Here is a 19152-nt window from a genome sequence, read left to right as displayed (position 1 = left end):
GAGGGAAGTAGGCCAGGCAATGTGACCCCATTTCAGCTTCTCATTGGTCTTGCAGCCTCACCCAAATCAGCCTATTCAACAACTGGATAATATTGGTGGAGGAAATGAAAAGAGCAGCCATCACTGCAATCAGCTGCTGCTCATTGGACAGCAAAACCTAGCAGGGGTTTAAGACAAAACCGCCTGAGACCTGGGAATTTCAGCAGTAATGTCACAAGGTTACAGCTATACAAAAATTATTAATCACCACCTAAATTCAAGTGGGAGCCATTTTACCTATTACAGATAACGACCATATGAATTGTTAAAGAAAATACTGTGATGCAAATACCCTGGTCATAGAATTGGTTCCAAACCATATAGAGTTTTAAAGGTCAGCACCTTGAATCAGCCCTGGAAAGCATATTGAAAACCAGCAGACTGGAGTATGATATGGTCCCTGTAACCCACTTGTCAACATTCTGGCCACAGCATTCTGTACCAATTGTAGTTTCCAGACATTCTACAAAGGCAGCCCCAAGTGCAACCCACTGCAGTACTCTAATCAGGCAGTGGTGCATCCACTCCTAAAGAAACCTACTCTGGATCCAGTTGAATAATCACCGTCCCATACCAAATGTTCCATTCTTCAACAAGGTGATTGAATGAGCAGAGGCTGGCCAGCTCAAGGGATTCAAGAATGAAGTGCATTGTGTGGATTCATTCCAATTCGGTTTCAGACCTTGGTTGCCCTGGTGGATATTCCCAGCATACCTTAAAGACCACCTTCTCCCATGTGAAGCTACCAGTTCAATCTTTGGAGGCCCTACTTGAGGTGCTCACGCCATCTGAAGTTAGATGGGTGGCAACCCGAGAAAGTCCTTCAAAACAAAACTTTGGGCATTGCTCCCGAGGGAGGTTCATCTGTCCCCCCTATTGCTTCCCTCTGCCGGTAGGTGAAGACTTTTTTGGTTTGTTTGGTGTACCTCCAACTGTTATTGGCCCTCATCCCTGTTCTTTTTGTTGTGTGTGTTTTTATTGAATAATTCTTATATTATTTTAAATGTTGTTTTAAATTTAAACTATAATCATTTAAAAATGTTGTTTTAATTTTTTTAATGTATTAATGTTTGCCACGTTGGGGACCCTACTTGGGTAGCATGGTGACATACAAATGCTTTAAATAAACAAAAATAATCTTGATGTTACCAGGGCATGCACCAAGCAGCAAGATCTTTTCTGCCCAGAAAAGGCTGCAGTTGGCCCACCAGCCAAAGCTGGCAAAAGTACCTCTGCCCGCTGCTGCCACGTGTTTAATCCAGCAGAAGGCCTGCAGCCAGCAGCATCCCAAAGCTGTGAACCTGCTCCTTTAACGGGAGTGCAACCCCATCCAGAAGGGGAGAGACCTCCAATCTCAAATTAATCTTTCTGCCCACCAGCAGCACCTGCCGTGTTTCAGCCTGAATTTCCCCAATCCTAGTCTAACCACTATTACACCACCACTCTCTCTATCTCACCATATCCTTCATTTAAACAGCACCTTTAATAAGATGCATTCATAATTCTACAAACAAGTGAACTTATTTTTTTAAGGAAAGGCAAAGAAGAAAAGTGGATCAATCTCCATGGCACCAAAACCTGAGAGAAAGCATCCCAGACATCCTCTAAGAAATGTCATTCCCCTTCACTAATCAAACAACAGACTTGTCCAAAAAAAAAACCCCTTCAGATTCTGGGGTTTCTATTTTGCCATCTATTCCTGGAATCTCCCCAGGGGATCTGCTAAACAAGACTCAAGATTTTAAACAAACAAGAGTTTAATGAGAAGCACACAGAGAGAGAAAACTAGCCAGCCAATTGGAATTAATAAAAAAGAATATATTTAGGAATGGTTCATAAAAGGAGAGGTGGAGAGGAAAGGAGGAAAGGGCCCCAAGAATACGTCATACCTGTAAAGCACAGTATTGCTTCTTTCATGATTCCCTCTTGATGAAATGTGTAGGATTTGACTGCACCCTGTGAAGAGCAGTTTTTCCCAACAAGCAGTTCCCAGGGTGTTGAAAAGCTATCATTCATAAAAAATTATTGAGGGGGAAGAAGTAGCAAAGGGGAGTTCACAAGGCCACAGGCTCCAGTGGGAACTACAGAATAAGGCCCTCTGTGGAACCAGCACCTGTTCCCCGCCTTCACAATGGTTTAACTAGAAAGCCGAAGGTTCCAAACAGGAAAAAGGAGGAAGGAGGGAAAGAAGATAATGAGAGCTTGTTCTTAGTCCAAATTACAAGCTTTATCCCACAAAATTCTGTATTATATGAAATAATCTGCTTGGGAGAGAAAGATTGTCACTCAGAACATTTTGAGTGACAGTCTTTCACTTCCAAGCTGAATATATAATATGAAAAAAATCAATCAAAATCCAGACAAAGGTAAGCATTTTAAGAATCATTTATTTTAATCAGATGCTTAATTTTGGCTGGCTCACATCCTTCAATATGATCATCATTCGCTCATTTATTCACCTCCATCAGTGTACAATACTGCATCCCAGTTCCTTGCCTCCAAGGAATTCAGAATCTATGTTTCTACATGGGAGAAAACAAGCTGGAGACAGATAAATAGGAGAGATATGGACATGAGCAAATAATTAAGTTTGATGCAAACGTCTATTTAGACTTTGTCTGAGTCAGTGATGAAGATCATGAGATAAAGACAGGTTTTGTGGAAGATACGGATTGAGGGCCAGAGGTGGCCCCATGCAGATGGAGCAGGGTAGAGATCCAAGCATATGGGACAGCAAAGCAGATTTCATTTATATAGCATGTCATAAAAGAGCAGCTTTTGCCAAAGATTCTTTAAAGCTTTAAGCATTACAAAGCCCCCCCCCCCCCTCCGCCCTTAGCCAAGTTTTTTATCAGAACCTTGGACAGCACTGCAGGGACTCTGGAAATCAGATGATTTTACTTCAGATTTTTAAAGATTCTGTGTATTTCATTAAAGTCAAAATCTTCTTTTTGTAGTTAGTGTTTTGTTTTTCATCTGTGTTGCAGTGGTTTGTTTAACTAGAAATTTACCCTGCCAGAACGGCCAAATGTCCGGCAGGGAGGTTCCTGTAACTGTGTGTGGGTGAGGGGGACACCATTTGGAAATATTTCCCTCCTTGTGGCATACACAAAAGCCCACAGCAATCTAACAGCTACTAAAAGGCACAGCATGCAATTCAATTAGAATGAATCCATACTTTCCTATCTTAAAAAAAAAAACTGCTAGACTTCAGTCATCCATTATCATGAAAATCCAAACCCTCATTCGCTTTTAAAGAAAAGGGGAGAAAAACTTATCTCTTTTGTTTACTAGCTCTTGAAAGCCCTGTGAGGGCCACAGGACTTGATCCTCCATCTCCTTTCACATACAATAAAGGCTTGCTTTTTATTAACAGTGGATGTGCTGTATTAATCCTCTTGCATGCAAAACGTGCCCTTTAGAAGACAGAAGACTACTGGGGAAGGACAGGGAAGGTGTTGTCCTAGGAGAACTAATCCATCTGAGGAAATCAAAAGACAGCTACACTCAAGACAATAATCGGCATGTTTTCCACAATGAAAGCTCTACAATTCCCATTTAGAATTCAAAACTCTTATTCCCATTATATACATTCCACACACACACAAAGCACACGTCTACGTATCTGTGTTTGTACTGCCTTGTTTTCATGGGCTGGTATCCCACTGGTAGGCACTGGAAAGGCAGACTCAAAGGTGAGGGAAGGTGAAAGGACATATGTTCCTTTTCTGAGATTTTTAGAAAATCTGTCACTGTGAATGTTCTACATTTTTGTTCTGGCAAAAATGTATTTTAAGAATAAGTAAATTCCTATGTACCCTTATTGGAAGTGATTAAAACCATCAATAAACAAAATTATAATAAACTTCATTTGGTGAGAACATCACATTCTAGGTATAAAATGAGAGACATTATTCTCCTATACCAGTAAATGTACCTTCTTTTGTCAATATAACAGATCCTTGAATTTTAATGCAGCTTAAAAATGTGGCTTAGACTGAGACACTGGTGTGCACGTACACATCCACACACAGACATGTAACTCCTCAATCAGGAACAAAAGGCTATATATATATATATATATAGTGATTTTTTTCTACCCAGCATGTGTACACTCCTGGGAAATGGTGCCCAAGCTCAAAATTTTGGAACTATTCTAGCTTTGAATAACTTTTTTCATAAAGCTTCATTTTGGGGGCATAATTATACACGCAAATTGACAATTATACCGTATGTATAAGGAAATTTTTTAATACTATTATTTTCTTTTTTAATGCGTATAGCAACTAGTTTAGGGCATGGGGAGTTAACTGACCACTGCCCCCCCTTCCTGTCTAATTCATGCTACATTCCACAGTGGCAGAGTTCAACAATACAGAAGGGTATCCAAAACAGAACGGCTGTCTTCCATTCTTCAGCCTCTCCTGAATTAATTAACTGGAAATGAGTTTTGTCAATGTTTTGGAAAGGCAGGGGAGTGAAAAGAAACTGCTACAATTAATCACAGTGAGAAACTACCGCTCAAGTATTTCAGAGTTCATAGAACAACCACAAGAAGCAAAAAACAAGCGCATAAAAACAAATAAATAGAATGGAAAGTAGGAACAAAGGAACAAATAAAATTCAGACATCAAGTTCTCCAGAAATAGAGAGAGATCAACTCTACAGCCAATTATTGTAATAGCAGTTTTAACTCTATTTCCAATTCTCTTTACAAAATGTAAAAGTAAGAAAAAGAAATCTGGAAGATACAGTTCCAAAAGGCTTCATGGTAACTTGGCTGTTTTCAGAATGAATGGGCCCCTTGAGCAGAGTTTCCAAGGGAAGGAGCTGGATGCACCCCTTGGAGAACAAGGACTTCCATTTCTCAGAGGTGGTGGATCCTTAGGGCCATTTTAAAAGGCAGGAACTGACCCTGCTAGATCAGAACGTTTCCTTCACATCCTCCTTCCCGACCATCTCACCACTTTGCTACGGAGGATAAAAGGGGATCTTGGCACTGCCATCTATAAATCAGAGGTTCTACCACCTTCTATAATTGGATTTTCTTTTGAGTTGTTAAAATCATTTTATTTTTCCAGGTTTAACTACAGATAAACACGTATCTTGCATCACATGGATTTTACGAATTCTTAAACTGGTTTGATGAACAAGCATGGTATCCACTAGGAAGAATTGTAGGTGGGACTGTAAATTTGATAGAATCCTGTACTAAATGGGGAAAAAAATTAAGCTGGCATAGAGATGTCTTCTGTCATTTGTTTCCCATGTGCTTTTTGGTATGTGTTTTCTGCTGTGCATTTTATCTAGTAACCAGCCAGAATAATAATTGTGGTGTATTTTAAAACTTTTCAGTATTTTGAGATATTCATGAGCTTTGAAATAAAGGTATTAACATACCAAAAGAAAAGAAAAAAATATTAAAGTAATGCAAGTTTCTATTCCATTTACTAATGGCAATACAAGTGTTGTTTTTACAATGATAAACTGATATCTGACCAATAACTAATAAGCAAAAATTAGAGCCAGTCAGGGCTCATTTCGAGGGGGAACGCAGTTCTCCAAAGAGGTCACTTGTCTGGTGGCCCCACCCACTTGATTTTTGGCCATTTTGGGCCCATTTCGGGCTGGACTGGGGCCAAAACGGTCTGGATCAGGTTGGTGCCGAGCGGGAGGGTTCCCCCATCTGACACCAACCCGATTTGGGCCATTTTGGCTGGGATTGGGGCCCAGATTGGGTTGGTGCTAGGCAGGGGACCATTTTGGGCCCGATCCAGGCCAAAACGAGCCCAAAATTGCAATTTTGAGCCAATTTCAGCCTGGATTGGGCAGTTTCATCCTGAAATGGGGCCAAAATGGCCCTGATCGGGCCACTGCCAGGTGGGGGAACACTCCCCCATCTGTCAGCAGCTGAATCCCAGCCATTTCGGGCCTGATCCTGGCCATTTTGGGCCCCTTTCAGCCATTTTGGGCCCAATTTGGGCCCAAAACAGCCAGGATCGGGCCCAAAACAGCCAGGATTGGTCCCGAAACAGCCAGGATCAGGCCTCTGATGGGTGGTAGATCACTCTCCCGCTCAGCAGCAGCCTGATCCTGACCATTTTGGGCCCCTTTTCAGCTCCTTTTTGCCATTTTGGGCCCAATTTTGGCCTTGAATGGCCAGGATTGGATCCAAAACAGCCAGGATAGGTGATGTCAGGGGGTGTGACATATGCAAATCAGTTACACCAATGACACACTTCTGGTGATGTCAAGGGGCATGGCATATGCTAATGAGTTATGCTAGTGCATTATGCTAATGAGTTCCCGCAGCTCTTTTTCTATGAAATGACCCCTGGAGCAAGTGATTCTAATGGTTAAGTGATACGACAGCAAATTTCAACACATCATCCTTCTGAAGGCATCTTCAGCTGTTAATTTTAAGAAGGGGCAGAAGTGTAAGCAACTCACACCTCCTTTGTCATACAAGTCACCCCTACCCGAGTTTTATGCAAAGGTTGAGAGAGGCAGATTGTCCACAGATGAAGAAAAGCACGTTTTCCCATGTGATATACACACATCTTGAGCAAAATGCGCAAGCAGCAACGGAAGCAGTGTGGGCCAGTCATAATGCCTTAGCTACATTTGGGCAAACATCGTGTTATGGTGGATATTTGCATTTTTCATCAATGGAACAGATGAAATAACCACAATCTGGAATATACTGCTTAACTCATAATTACAGTTTATTTAGTTTATAAAGGGTTTAGCAATGATTTAATCTTTGGCACTTTTATTCTTTGAGGAAAATAATTCTAATCAGCTTGCTGAAAACTTCACAAAAGAATGTTTGTAGCAGGTGAAAAAGTTAAATTTTGGTTACTCAGAGATCTGGCATCTTTCCAGCAGATCTCAGAATTAACTTTTTATCTTGCTTCTCGACTTTCAGTCCCATGTTCTCAAGGATGGAACTACCAGCCAGTCCACGCTGCTCCAACTGGGAAATAAGCTCTTGATTTCTTTCATTCTGTTCAGTGAGATTGTGGATCGCATACATTGACCACTGGCTTATAACTGTGGAATTCAGTTAAGAAATTTCTGTTTCAAGATGGATCATGTAAACACCACAAATACCATGCAGATACTTTGCAGCCTAAATAGGAAAAAGACATTCAATTCGAAATCTAAAAGTACTTAATTAGAAAATAAACAAAATGTACTTACGCAGAAAACATCTATATGTTTTTGTTTGCATTATCTAATTTCACATTTTTCTATTTAAATATTTATTTAATACATTTATATCCTGCCTCTCTTATTGTCTTCTCTATTATTATATGATGTCATTCTGGCTGAATCCTGAGAGAGAGAGAGAGAGAGAGAGAGAGAGAGAGAGAGTTATAGTGTACCCAGTCTCCTGGGGGTAAAGTGTAGATGACTGGGGAAGGCAATGGCAAACCACCCTGTAAAAAGTCTGCCAAGAAAATGTTGTGATGCAATGGGTCAGTAATGACTCAGTGCTTGCACAGGGGACTTACTTTTACCTTTACCTATATAGTTATATATTTAGTTATATACAGGGCTTTTTTTCTGGGAAAAGAGGTGGTGGAACTCAGTGGGTTGCCCTCGGAGAAAATGGTCACATGGCTGGTGGCCCCGCCCCCTGATCTCCAGACAGAGGGGAGTTTAGATGGTTCTCCACACCGCTGAGCGGCACAGAGGGCAATCTCAACTCCCCTCTGTCTGGAGATCAGGGGGCGGGGCCACCAGCCATGTGACCATTTTCAAGAGGTTCCGGAACTCTGTTCCATGTTCCTGCTGAAAAAAAGCCCTGGTTATATAATTATATATATAGTTTTATATATATAGTGTTATATAGTTATACGCTGAGACTGTTTATACATAAAATGAAATAAAATTAGTTTTAAAAAATCATTCCAAAGAATTCTTCTCTCTTACAAGCAAAGGACTGAAGCAGCCAGCAACTGCCCTGTCCTCTCTCACGGTGGTCCTTCCACAAGCAAAGCTTAAGGCAAACGTTAGACATAGAATTTAATAATTTCCACCATTAATAAATTATGCTCGTAGCATTCCATTAAAATACTCACTCAAAGGCTGCAAACGATGTGTTGGGATCCAAAAGCACAACCACTCCCACTACCCCACCAGAAGAGATGAGCGTTCTGGCTCATGCCACGCAACCGCAAAGGGCCTGCAGGGCACCAATTATCTGCAGCATGTAGCTGCACAGCCAGGAGAAAACTATGCGGAATTTGCTCATATTCCTCATATTTTTCTGCTCAGTTAAAGTCTCGCATGGCCTTTTTGCCTGAAGGGGAGTCTGGGCTGGGCAGGAATGCCAATCAAAACAATGAAGTCTGTGGAAAATGCGGAAGGGAGATTGGTCAGCGCACACCATGGTTGCACATCACCTGTCAGACTGAATAAGGAACGCACAGTCATGGGAATTCAAAGAGGGAACTTTAAGCCTACTGGGATACTTATTTGTGCTGGTTCAGTTCCCCAAACCACCTTAGTCCAAGTGCCTGGAACACAACGGAAGCCTGTCGGTATCGGAGCCGGACTGGAGAGAGAACAGACCCCAAGCGGAGAGACCAGTAACAAAGCACGGCTCTATTTTGGCAACTTAATTTAAGATCAGCTTTGAAGGAGGAGTCTGCAGATTTCACAAGAAGTCTCTTTCAACATCAAGTTAAACAGAGATAATGCAAAACAATTTTAAGGAATCCTGTCAAACCCGCAGAGGAGAGAGTAATACACAGAACATTCAAGCCCGGCGTGGCTACATAAGGCATGAATACACAGTAACGTTGCTATATTGATTTGCTATCAAATATGGAACTGGAAAAGAAATCACTCCTGCCTCAGGGTCTTACCGTGTTAATATGGAACTTTTAGTGTCCACAGAAGTGTGACTAACATAACGAACAGTGTCCATAGTTTACCACTGATCTGTGATCACGCAGGGCTGCCAGTAGACTTCAGACTCCACCCTGTTTTTCATGGGAATCCCACAGGCTTTGTGTTCTTCCCTAATGGGGAGGTTCAAGTGTGTCTTCTGGGAAGGCGGTGGTGCCCCCCCCCCATCTCACTGCATGGAGTTACTGGCTGCAGGGATAGGCCCTCCAGTGAAAGGGAGGGCAGTGGATACAAAGCTACCTTCAGGTATTTGCAGTCAGGCATCCAAATTATGAACTGTCATTAAATTACTGCTGAGCATAAATGTGTAATGATCACTGATAATGTAGGATGGAATATTGCAAGCATACAGCAAAAGCACAGCAGAGCGGCCATGGAGTAAGGGGAAGTGTCACAACATGTCATTCGCCTCGTAGTCTGCATGAAAATAAGGGTAGGCTGAGCAGTATGGAACTGTCTGAAACCAGCAGGCAGCTGGACGGTGCAGCTGTGCCCACAGCTTCCTCCTTTTTAAACACAACACTTCCAACTCAAATTCATGAATATGTATAACCCTAACCCTTCTTAACACGCCGAGTGAGCCAGAGACTTCTGGATGGCTGGAGCAGATCTATACAGACATAAGTGTCACAGGAGATTAAAGCAAGTCCCCAGTTAATATTCACATTATCCACTTGCTTGTCCCCAAAGACAGACAGAAAATTGAACATATTCTCAAGTCTATAATCCGACCAACACTTTAAGCACTTTATTGTATACTCAGCTTTGGAAAGAATGCTTCTAACGTTTCCATGGTTACTGCAGATAACAGCATGGGCTTGTTTGCTGCCAAACCAAAAAACGCAGCTGTTGTAGGAGCTCCGGTCTTGCAGATCTGGATGCATATTGCCACGTGAAGACACTGTTTTCTTATTTAAAAGCATCTCACACTTTTCTTACAGGAAAATGACCCCCTTCGTGTTCACTCTAATTTTATATTGTTTTACGATATAATTACACAAAATTTGAAATCTCGGCTACGTATAATGTCATTAAGTAGCACTGATCATTGTTCTAGGGGTGCTGCAGCACCATGAAGGTTCCCTTCTCAGAATGAGAGTCAAATTACAGAGAACAACCTTGCATTCGCCTCACACAGATGTGTGGGACCGTGTGTGAGTGCTTAAAGCTTTGCCTGTCCGATCTTGCTCTGAAAATGCTGCCCCAGGCAGTTTCTTCTAATCCATTGTTCCCCAGCTGAACTCTGAGACCAGCTCAACCCAGCTAAGGAAGAAAACCACGCATGGAAGGTGGGGTTGCCAAGCTCCAGCTGGTGGCTGAAGATCTCCTGGAATTGCACCTGACCTCCAGGCAGCAGAGATTGGTTCCCCTGGAGAAAATGGCTGCTCTGGAGGGTGGACTCTATGGAACTATACCCTAAAATCAGGAGTTTAAGAATCTATTAAGATGTATTTTTTGGCTTTTAATTTTCCCACATGGTCAGGAAAATAATTTACATATTCCCATTGCGTGGGTCAAATTCACCATTTTAATTTGTCTCCTTATAGCATTTATGCACAACTGGTGCACAAAGGAGGCATCGGTTTTCAAAAGTAGTATTTCTATCCATCTGTGTTATTGTCAGGGGAAAGGATGCTTGCAGTTCTGATATAAGCCTGGAGAAACCACAAGAGAAACTGACACTTTTGAACTGAACTAGGCAGGAGTCACTGAACGTGGGGCCATCTTTACAATGGTCACAGGAAGGCTAAGCACTCTGCCCCCAACCCACTGATTCTCCCTAATAACTGCCCTCCACCCCTACATGAGTAAAGAACAAGAATAGCTGACATATGTTTGGCCAGCTGACATATGTTAACATTTATCTATTTGCAAAGCTCTGGACCAAACTAAGTCCAGGCATCCACATGTACCTGAAAATTCTTGTGCGTGCTCGTGTGTGCTTTTGCATGCATGTGTGTCCTAACAACCTGCATGTGTTGATCATAATGCTTTACCTTGTAGTTACACATCGGAGTTGCTTTCCCTATATTGTATGTATGAGAGCTTCTTCCCCAGGACCCAAAGAACATCATCCTGCACCTGAAGCCTACACAGGAAAGAACCTGGCAGGCTGGGGTGGGGGTGGGGTGGGGTGGGGTATGTGTGTGTATATACTCCATCCAAGCAGAGCTGCCACTCCCCACCCCCTCCTGCCTGAGCTATGCCAAATCCACAGCACCTAAACAGCTTAATCCTTACATTTAAAAGTACCACATATTGATCTCAATAACAATGACAGACATAAGAACATAAGAACATAAGCAAAGCCATGTTGGATCAGGCCAGTGGCCCATCCAGTCCAACATTCTGTCACACACAGTGGCTAGAAATCCAGTGCCATCTAAAGGACTGTCAGTGAGGCCAGGACACCAGAAGCCCTCCCACTGCCTTCCTTCCAGCACCAAGACAACAGAGCACCACCTCCCCACAAAGAGAATACCATCTATCTCCTGTGGCTAATAGCCACTGATGGACCTCTGCTCCATATATTTGTCCAGTCCCCTCTTGAAGCTGGCAATGCTTGTAGCTGCCACCACCTCCTGTGGCAACGAATTCCATGTGTTTATCACCCTTTGTGTAAAGTAGTATTTTCTTCTATCTGTTCTAACCCGACTGCTCAATAATTTCATAGAGTGCCCACGAGTTCTTGTATTGTGAGAAAGGGAGAAAAACACATCTTTCTCGACCTTCTCTAACCCGTGCATTATCTTGTAAACCTCTATCATGTCTCCCCTCAGTCGTCTTTTCTCCAGGCTAAAGAGCCCCAAGCGCCTCAATCTTTCCTCATAGGGAAAGTGTTCCAACCCTTTAATCATTTTAGTTGCCCTTCTCTGTACTTTTTCCAGTGCTATGATATCTTTTTTAAGGTGTGGCGACCAGAACTGTACACAGTACTCCAAATGAGGCCTCACCATCGATTTATACAGAGGCATTATGATACCGGCTGATTTGTTTTCAATCCCTTTCCTAATAACCCCTAGCATAGCATTAGCTTTTTTTATGGCAGTCGCACACTGTGCTGACGTTTTTAGTGAGTTATCTATCATGACTCCAAGATCTCTCTCTTGGTCAGTCTCCGCCAGTTCAGACCCCATCAACTTGTATTTATATTTTGGATTTTTGGTTCCAATGTGCATTACTTTGCACTTGGCTACATTGAACCTCATTTGCCACATGGATGCCCACTCTTCTAGCCTCGACAGATCCCTTTGGAGTGCCTCACAATCCTCTCTGGCTTTCACCACCCTGAACAATTTCGTGTCATCTGCAAATTTAGCCACTTCACTGCTTAATCCCAATTCCAAATCATTAATAAACAAGTTAAAAAGCATTGGACCCAATACCGACCCCTGTGGCACCCCACTGCTCACCACCCTCCACTGTGAGAAGTGCCCGTTTATGCTCACTCTCTGTTTCCTATTAATTAGCCAGTTTTCGATCCACAAGAGGACTTGGCCCTTTATCCCATAGCTACTGAGCTTACTTAGGAGCCTTTGATGAGGAACTTTGTCAAAAACTTTGTCACATTTTAAAGTGTTAGAAATGCTAAGTTAACAAGATAAAAATGACCTCAATGCAAAACGGATCGCTACTGGTTTGGTGAAGGGGATGAAAAGAGATCAGATGCTGCACTGCTTTGACAAACATTCTCAGTGGTATTGAAATTAAGAAAAATGCCCCTCACAAGCTATTGAGAACTGTGATTACCATAGCTTTATTTCAAATATTCAAATAGATTTTGTACTTTAGATACACAAAAGTTACACAGAAAAAATTACAAACGTATAAGGGAAAGAAGAGAATACCCATTTTAGTTCTTAGAATTAAGTTATGTATAATCAACAGTGAAATTCTAAGCAAAGTTACTACATTGTCCCAGGGCCGGATTGCGGGGGGCGGGGGGCAGGGGGGCAGTCTGCCCCTGGCGCCACCAAAGAGGGGGTGCTGGGTGCAGCTGCCAGCTGCTGGGAGCGCACCCGCGTCATTCACCTGCCCAGCAGGACCGGGAGCGCGCGGCAAGCTGGCTGCCCCCTCAGCCGGGCAGGTGAATGTCGCTGAGGGCAGGGAGGCCACCCGCACCACTCGCCTGCCCCACTGAGGGGGCAGCTGACTTGCCGCATGCTCCCTGTCCTGCGGGGCAGGTGAATGGTGCAGGCAGCCTCCCAGCCCTCCATGCCATTCGCCTGCCCAGCTGAGGGGGCAGCCAGCTTGCTGTGCACTCCCTGTCCTGCTGGGCGAGTGGCATGGAGGGCTGGGAGGCTGCCCGCACCATTCGCCTGCCCCGCAGGACAGGGAGCATGCGGCAAGCTGGCCGCCCCCTCAGCGGGTCAGGCGAGTGGCGCGGGCAGCCTCCCAGCCGCTGTTGCTGCCGCCGCTCCGCTGGTGGCACACCCACCCTACATGATGACATTACGAAGTGATGTCATCACGCAGCATCGGAAGCGTGTGCGCGCTGTGCGAGGGCAGCCGGACTTGGGTTGTCCCAGGTGCCAGGAACCCTAGATCCGGCCCTGCATTGTCCAGGAAACTGGAGTAACTCTGCTTAGGATTGCACTGTAAATCTTCAATTCCTATGTTTAACAAAGTACAGAAATGAAAACATTTTAATACTGCACTTTCAACCCATTATTTTATATACATTTCACAGAATCACAGAGATGGAAGGGGCCATACAGACCTTCTAGTCCAACCCCCTGCCCAAGGCAGGATGAGCCTAAAGCATCCCTGACCAATATTCATACAGCCTCTTCTTGAAAACTGCCAGTGAAGGGGAGCTCATCACCTCCCTAGGCAGCTGATTCCACCTTTGAACTACTCTGACCGTGAAAAAGATTTTCCTAATATCCAGCCGGTACCTTTGTGCATGTAATTAAAGCCTGTTGCTTTGAGTCCTATCCTCTGCTGCCAATTAGAACATTTCCTTGCCCTCCTCCAAATGACAGCCTTTCAAATATTTAAAAAGAGCAATCATGCCCCCCCTCAACCTCCTCTTCTCCAAACTAAACATTCCCAAGGCCCTCAGCCTTTCCTTGTAGGGCTCAGTCTCCAGACCCCTGATCATCCTCATCGCTCTCCTCTGCACCCTCTCGATTTTGTCCACATCCTTTTTGAAGTGAGGCCTCCAGAACTGCGCACAGTACTCCAGGTGTGGCCTGACCAAGGCAGTATATAAAGGGACTGTGACCTCCTGCGATTTCGATGCAATGAACCTTTTGATACAACCCAAGACTGAATTTGTCTTTTTTGCCACTGCATCACACTGACTGCTCATATTTAGTTTACAGTCCACTCTTACCCCAAGATCTCTTTCACATACACTACCACCCAGAAGTGTATCCCCCATCCTGTATTTGTGCTTCACATTTTTGTGGCCCAGATGTAATACTGTGCACTTATCTATGTTGAATTGCATCCTGTTCACAACTGCCCACTTCTCCAGAGTATTCAGGTCTTGTTGAATGTTAGCTCTGTCTTCTTGGGTGTTTGCCACTCCTCCCAATTTGGTATCATCAGCAAATTTAATGAGTAGCCCGTTTACCCCTTCATCCAGATCATTGATGAAAATATTGAAAAGTACCAGGCCCAAAACCAAGCCGTGGCACCCTACTGGATACTTCCATCCTATCTGATTAAACACCATTGACCACCACTCTTTGGGTGTGGTCCTCTAACCAGTTCCCTATCCACCAAACTGTCCTATATTCCAGTCCCTAGTCTTCCAGTTTACCCATTAGAATGTCATGGGGGACCTTATCAAAAGCTTTGCTGAATTTCAGGTAAATCACGTCGACAGAGGTCCCACGATCCAGTAAGCTTGTCACTTCATCAAAGAAGGAAACCAGGTTGGTCTGACAAGATCTGTTGGGGACAAAACCATGTTGACTTCCCCGGATCACTAAGCGGTCCTTCAGATGCTTACAGATCGATCCCTTTAAAATCTGCTCTAATATCTTCCCTGCCACAGAAGTCAGACTGACCGGCCTGTAGTTTCCCGTGTCATCCTTCTTCCCTTTCTTAAAGATTGGGATAACATTCGCTCTTCTCCAATCTTGTGGCACATTCCCAGTCCTCCAGGAGGCCTTGAAGATGATGGACAGAGGCTCTGCAAGTTCTCTAGAAAGTTCTTTGAGCACTCTTGGGTGAACCCCATCCGGCCCAGGGGATTTGTATTCATCCAGTGCAACCAGGTGCCTCTCCAAAACCTCTCTATCAATGTCAACTAGCCCCCCAGGTGTCCTGTCATGTCTACTACCATCTCTAGATGGGCTTGAGTTCAGGGAGAAAACAGAGGCAAAAAAGTCATTAAGCCTGTCTGCTTTCTCTCTGTCCTCCATCAGAGTTTCTCCTTCTACTCCCAACAGCAGTCCAATTGCCTCATTTACCTTGTGTTTGCTTCTCACATATCTGTAGAAGTTTTTCTTATTGTAGCAAGCCCCACTGGCCAAACCCAGCTCATACTGAGCTTTGGCATCTCTGATGGCTGATCTGCAGTACCTAGTAACCCCCATATATTCCTCTTTAGAGGTCTGTCCTTCTCTCCATTTCCTGAACATTTCCTTTTTCTCCCTTAGCTTATTCCGGAGCGCTCTGTTCCTCCACATGGGTTTCTTGGAGCCCTTACCATGTTTCCGTTTTGTTGGAATAGTGAGGGCTTGAGCTTGCAAAAGCTCCTGATTGAGAAGAGCCCACTCTTCACTCACTCCTTTCCCTTCCAGCACACTCCTCCACGGAATGACTCTCATCAAGCCTCTGAGTTCATTGAATTCAGCCCTACAAAAATCTAACCTACGAGTCTGGCTACGAACTTCCTTGGCCCCCCACAGCAACTGGAATTCAAGGAGGACATGGTCACTTCCCCCTAAGGTCCCCACCACCTTCACCCCAGCTACCAATTCTTCCTTGTTGGTTAATATTAAGTCTAGCATGGCCGAGCCCCTTGTAGCTTCCTCTACCATTTGAAAAAGGAAGTTATCGGCTAGGCAGGTCAGGAAGTTGCGTGATTTTTGTCACTTTGCTGAGTTTGTCTCCCAGCACACGTCGGGGAAGTTGAAGTCACCCATAATTATAAGGTTCTGATGTCTGGATATTCTACCAATCTGTTCAAGGAGGGCAGCATCCATTTCCTCTCCCTGGTCAGGCAGTCTGTAGCAGACTCCAACAACAATACCCTTTGTCCTTACTCCCCTTATTTCCACCCACATACTTTCCACTGGGCTGTCAACCACATTCTCCAGAACTTGCTGACAATCAAGCCCTTTCCTCACATACAATGCCACTCCGCCTCCTCTTCTACCCTTCTGGTTTTTCTTGAACTCATACCCATTCGTCCAATACTTCCAAATAAGCACTAGTAAGCAAATTGTGTCAATTTAATTATTGTATAAAAGGCAATCAAACTTTCACAAAATATTCGACTGACCAAAGTTTTTTGCGACCACATATTTGCCAGTTGTAATTTTATTCATTATCATAACAAACCAGACCTTTTCCAAGCAATGTTTGGTTGGAATTATTTGCTGTTTCCAGAATTGTGTGTCATTCTAGCTGCCATGTGCAGACTGAGTAGCAAAGTCCAAGATTGTTTTTTAAAAAATGTATTTAATAGACAATTGCTTTAAAATAATGGCTTAAAGTAAATATTTACATTCTATTTATGGACCATATTCCAACAACACTGAACTGACTCATATTCCCACCACAAATGAAATAGAATTCCTCTTATTTTCCAGTACTTCCAACATGTCAGAATCTCCTGAGATTTTGGCTAATCCAACCACAATAAAGTACCACAAGCAATTCTCTCCAATTCCCACATTAAGAGAAATATTTGAAATTCCTTTAAATGATTTCCCACACCTATCACTTGACAGAGAAATCCCCAGATCTTGTTCCTATCTGATTTTATGTTCAAGCAGTTTTAATCTTCAATTAATAAAACAAATCTTGAGAAAGGCTGGCTCCTCTAATGCACACGCTGCTCTCTTTTGTGCCTGAAAAGAGGCGTTCTTTCTAAACTGGGGCAATTAAAATATTTTTAAAAATAATTTGAAGTAAAAATTCATGATGACATGGTAAAATACGAAACTCCCCCCCCCCCCCGCAGATATAATCAGGTTTTATCTGAAAATGTTTCAAATTTACAAAGCCTTCCATTTCCCTAAACTCTAAGATATAATGTTAGCTTAATACCAAAAATTGGGTACTTTTTTGCAGCATATTTTTAAGTGACATTTTAAATAGAAACCTATAAATTAACCGTAACACTTTTGGTTTTACAAAGAGAGAAGGAAAATCACACTATTGGACAGTGTGAGGCCAAATGTTCCTTGGTTATGATTCTTAGTTTTAAAAACTGTTTTTTATTTCAACCATCTCCTCTTTAATATTCTAGAGAACTTTGTCCAAAAATTCTATACATTTTTTAAAAAGATATTTCAACACTAGGAGTGCACACTGAGAAAATTTTCATTATGATTTCTGATCCGGACTTGGGGTAGGGGAGCTTGCTTATTGATGGGTTGGATATTTCCAGTTTGGGAGTTAAATCCATGTGGTTTTTCTTTGGGACCATTATTTTCAACGGGGAATCTATCGAGTGTCTGGGACAGCTGTTCATAAAGATAATGGCATCAAACTTTGGTCAGAACACAGTCCTTCATCTAATTTTTAAAAAAACCTCAAAATTTCAAGCAGATTGAACAAAGGGGGGGGTCAAATCTACAGACCCCTGAAATGTCTGTCTCTGTGTAGACGCACTTCTCTCTCTGATTCCTAAAATGATGGCAGCCTAGCAGAAGAGTTCTAGATGGACATCAGCATAAATAATAAAAAATAACTGCATTTATTTCACTTTCTTACTCTTACAGTGACCTACTGACAATAAAAAAGGTTTACCTTTCTGCAGAAAACTCCATTTCCCATGCTTCTCTAGATTGGGATTTCCCAATCTACATTTCCATTATTCGCATCACAGGGACTAGAGAGGCTGTTTTTCAACAAAATGACACCACAATTGTGTGGAAGTGATTACCGTCTGTCCACTAAATACCACCCAAGTTTCAAGTGAATTGGAACGAACATTCCAGTTCCACAGCCACTGGTTCCTCTGGGATTTCTACTTGCACAAGAAACACCCCACAAAGGGGGTGGGGGAGAGAAGGTAACTCTCTGCAGTTTGGGATTGGCTGCGTGGGTGCTCTGTGCTCCTCCCTTGCAAAGATCCAATTGGAAGGAAGAAATGCCATTGTCCAGGAAACTGGTAAAATCAAAGAAAAACATGCTCAGGCTGCATGGCTCGTAAGCACCGGAACGTTAAAAAAAATTTGGTGGGAGGTTTTGTTTCTGGTGAGAGGTTTTGGTTTTTTTGTAATTTTCTAGCAACTTGGATGTGTTACAGTTCTGGAAAAATTAAGGTAAGTGAGGGGGCAGGAAGCTCAGCAGTAAAACACAGGAGGGGACACCCCTCCCTCCCCATGCTGCAAAGGAGAGTTGGGGGCGGGGGACGGAACTGGGAAATGCACATCTTACGGCATATACTATATCATTTAGCATATTCATGAAGGATAAATCTATCAGTGGTTACGAGCCACAGGGATGAAAGAGAACCTCTGACTACCGGTGCCAGGAGGTAAGTAACTGTTTGGCCACTGTGTGAGACAGGATCTGCCCCACACGGGGAGGGGGGGTGGAGTGTGAGAGAGATAAACCTACTAGGATTGCAGGAAATATTTTTTTCTGATCTCAATTATCAGAAATGATCCTAATTTATCTCCCTCTCACCAAACACTCTTAGCCTCAAAGTGCTCAGAAAAGCATCCAGTACTTATGGGGGGGGGGTAGTCAGAGGGAGAAATCTATATACACCTCACCCCCTCCAATCCAATAAGATGTTAGCAGCTCACTTTCCCACCATCCTTGGTTTTCCTTTCCTGCCCCAACCTGGTGCTCAACTGCCTCATGGGCAATGAGAACGCACAGTTCTCATGGAGTTATTTTGGGAGGAGGGGTACATTTAAAAAAACATACTAATTGTTTTCTTAATAGCTGGGTTATTCCATAAGTGTGCAGAAACCTGTCTCAGCTGGCATGGCTTTGTTTTGCTGCCCACCAGGTTAGCATGGGGCCATTACATTTTCTATGAAAGAAAGCAAT

The 19152-nt window shown here is 43.2% G+C and overlaps 1 protein-coding gene across 4 annotated transcripts in view; it reads right to left on the bottom strand.

Moving 5' to 3' along the window:
* Positions 1 to 6746: 6746 nt before the first annotated feature.
* Positions 6747 to 19152, bottom strand: part of ATXN10 (ataxin 10) — a 183531-nt gene continuing 171125 nt past the window's right edge. For all 4 annotated transcript variants that reach the window (XM_055000643.1, XM_055000644.1, XM_055000645.1 and 1 more), the window contains one exon: positions 6747 to 7092. In XM_055000643.1, the coding sequence (XP_054856618.1) occupies positions 6902 to 7092 (191 nt within the window). In that variant the 3' untranslated portion in view covers positions 6747 to 6901. The remainder of the gene's footprint in view (positions 7093 to 19152) is intronic.

This window comes from Eublepharis macularius, chromosome 16 (genome assembly GCF_028583425.1).
Source record: "Eublepharis macularius isolate TG4126 chromosome 16, MPM_Emac_v1.0, whole genome shotgun sequence".
Classification (NCBI taxonomy): domain Eukaryota; kingdom Metazoa; phylum Chordata; class Lepidosauria; order Squamata; family Eublepharidae; genus Eublepharis; species Eublepharis macularius.
This window is presented reverse-complemented; position numbering and strand designations above follow the sequence as displayed.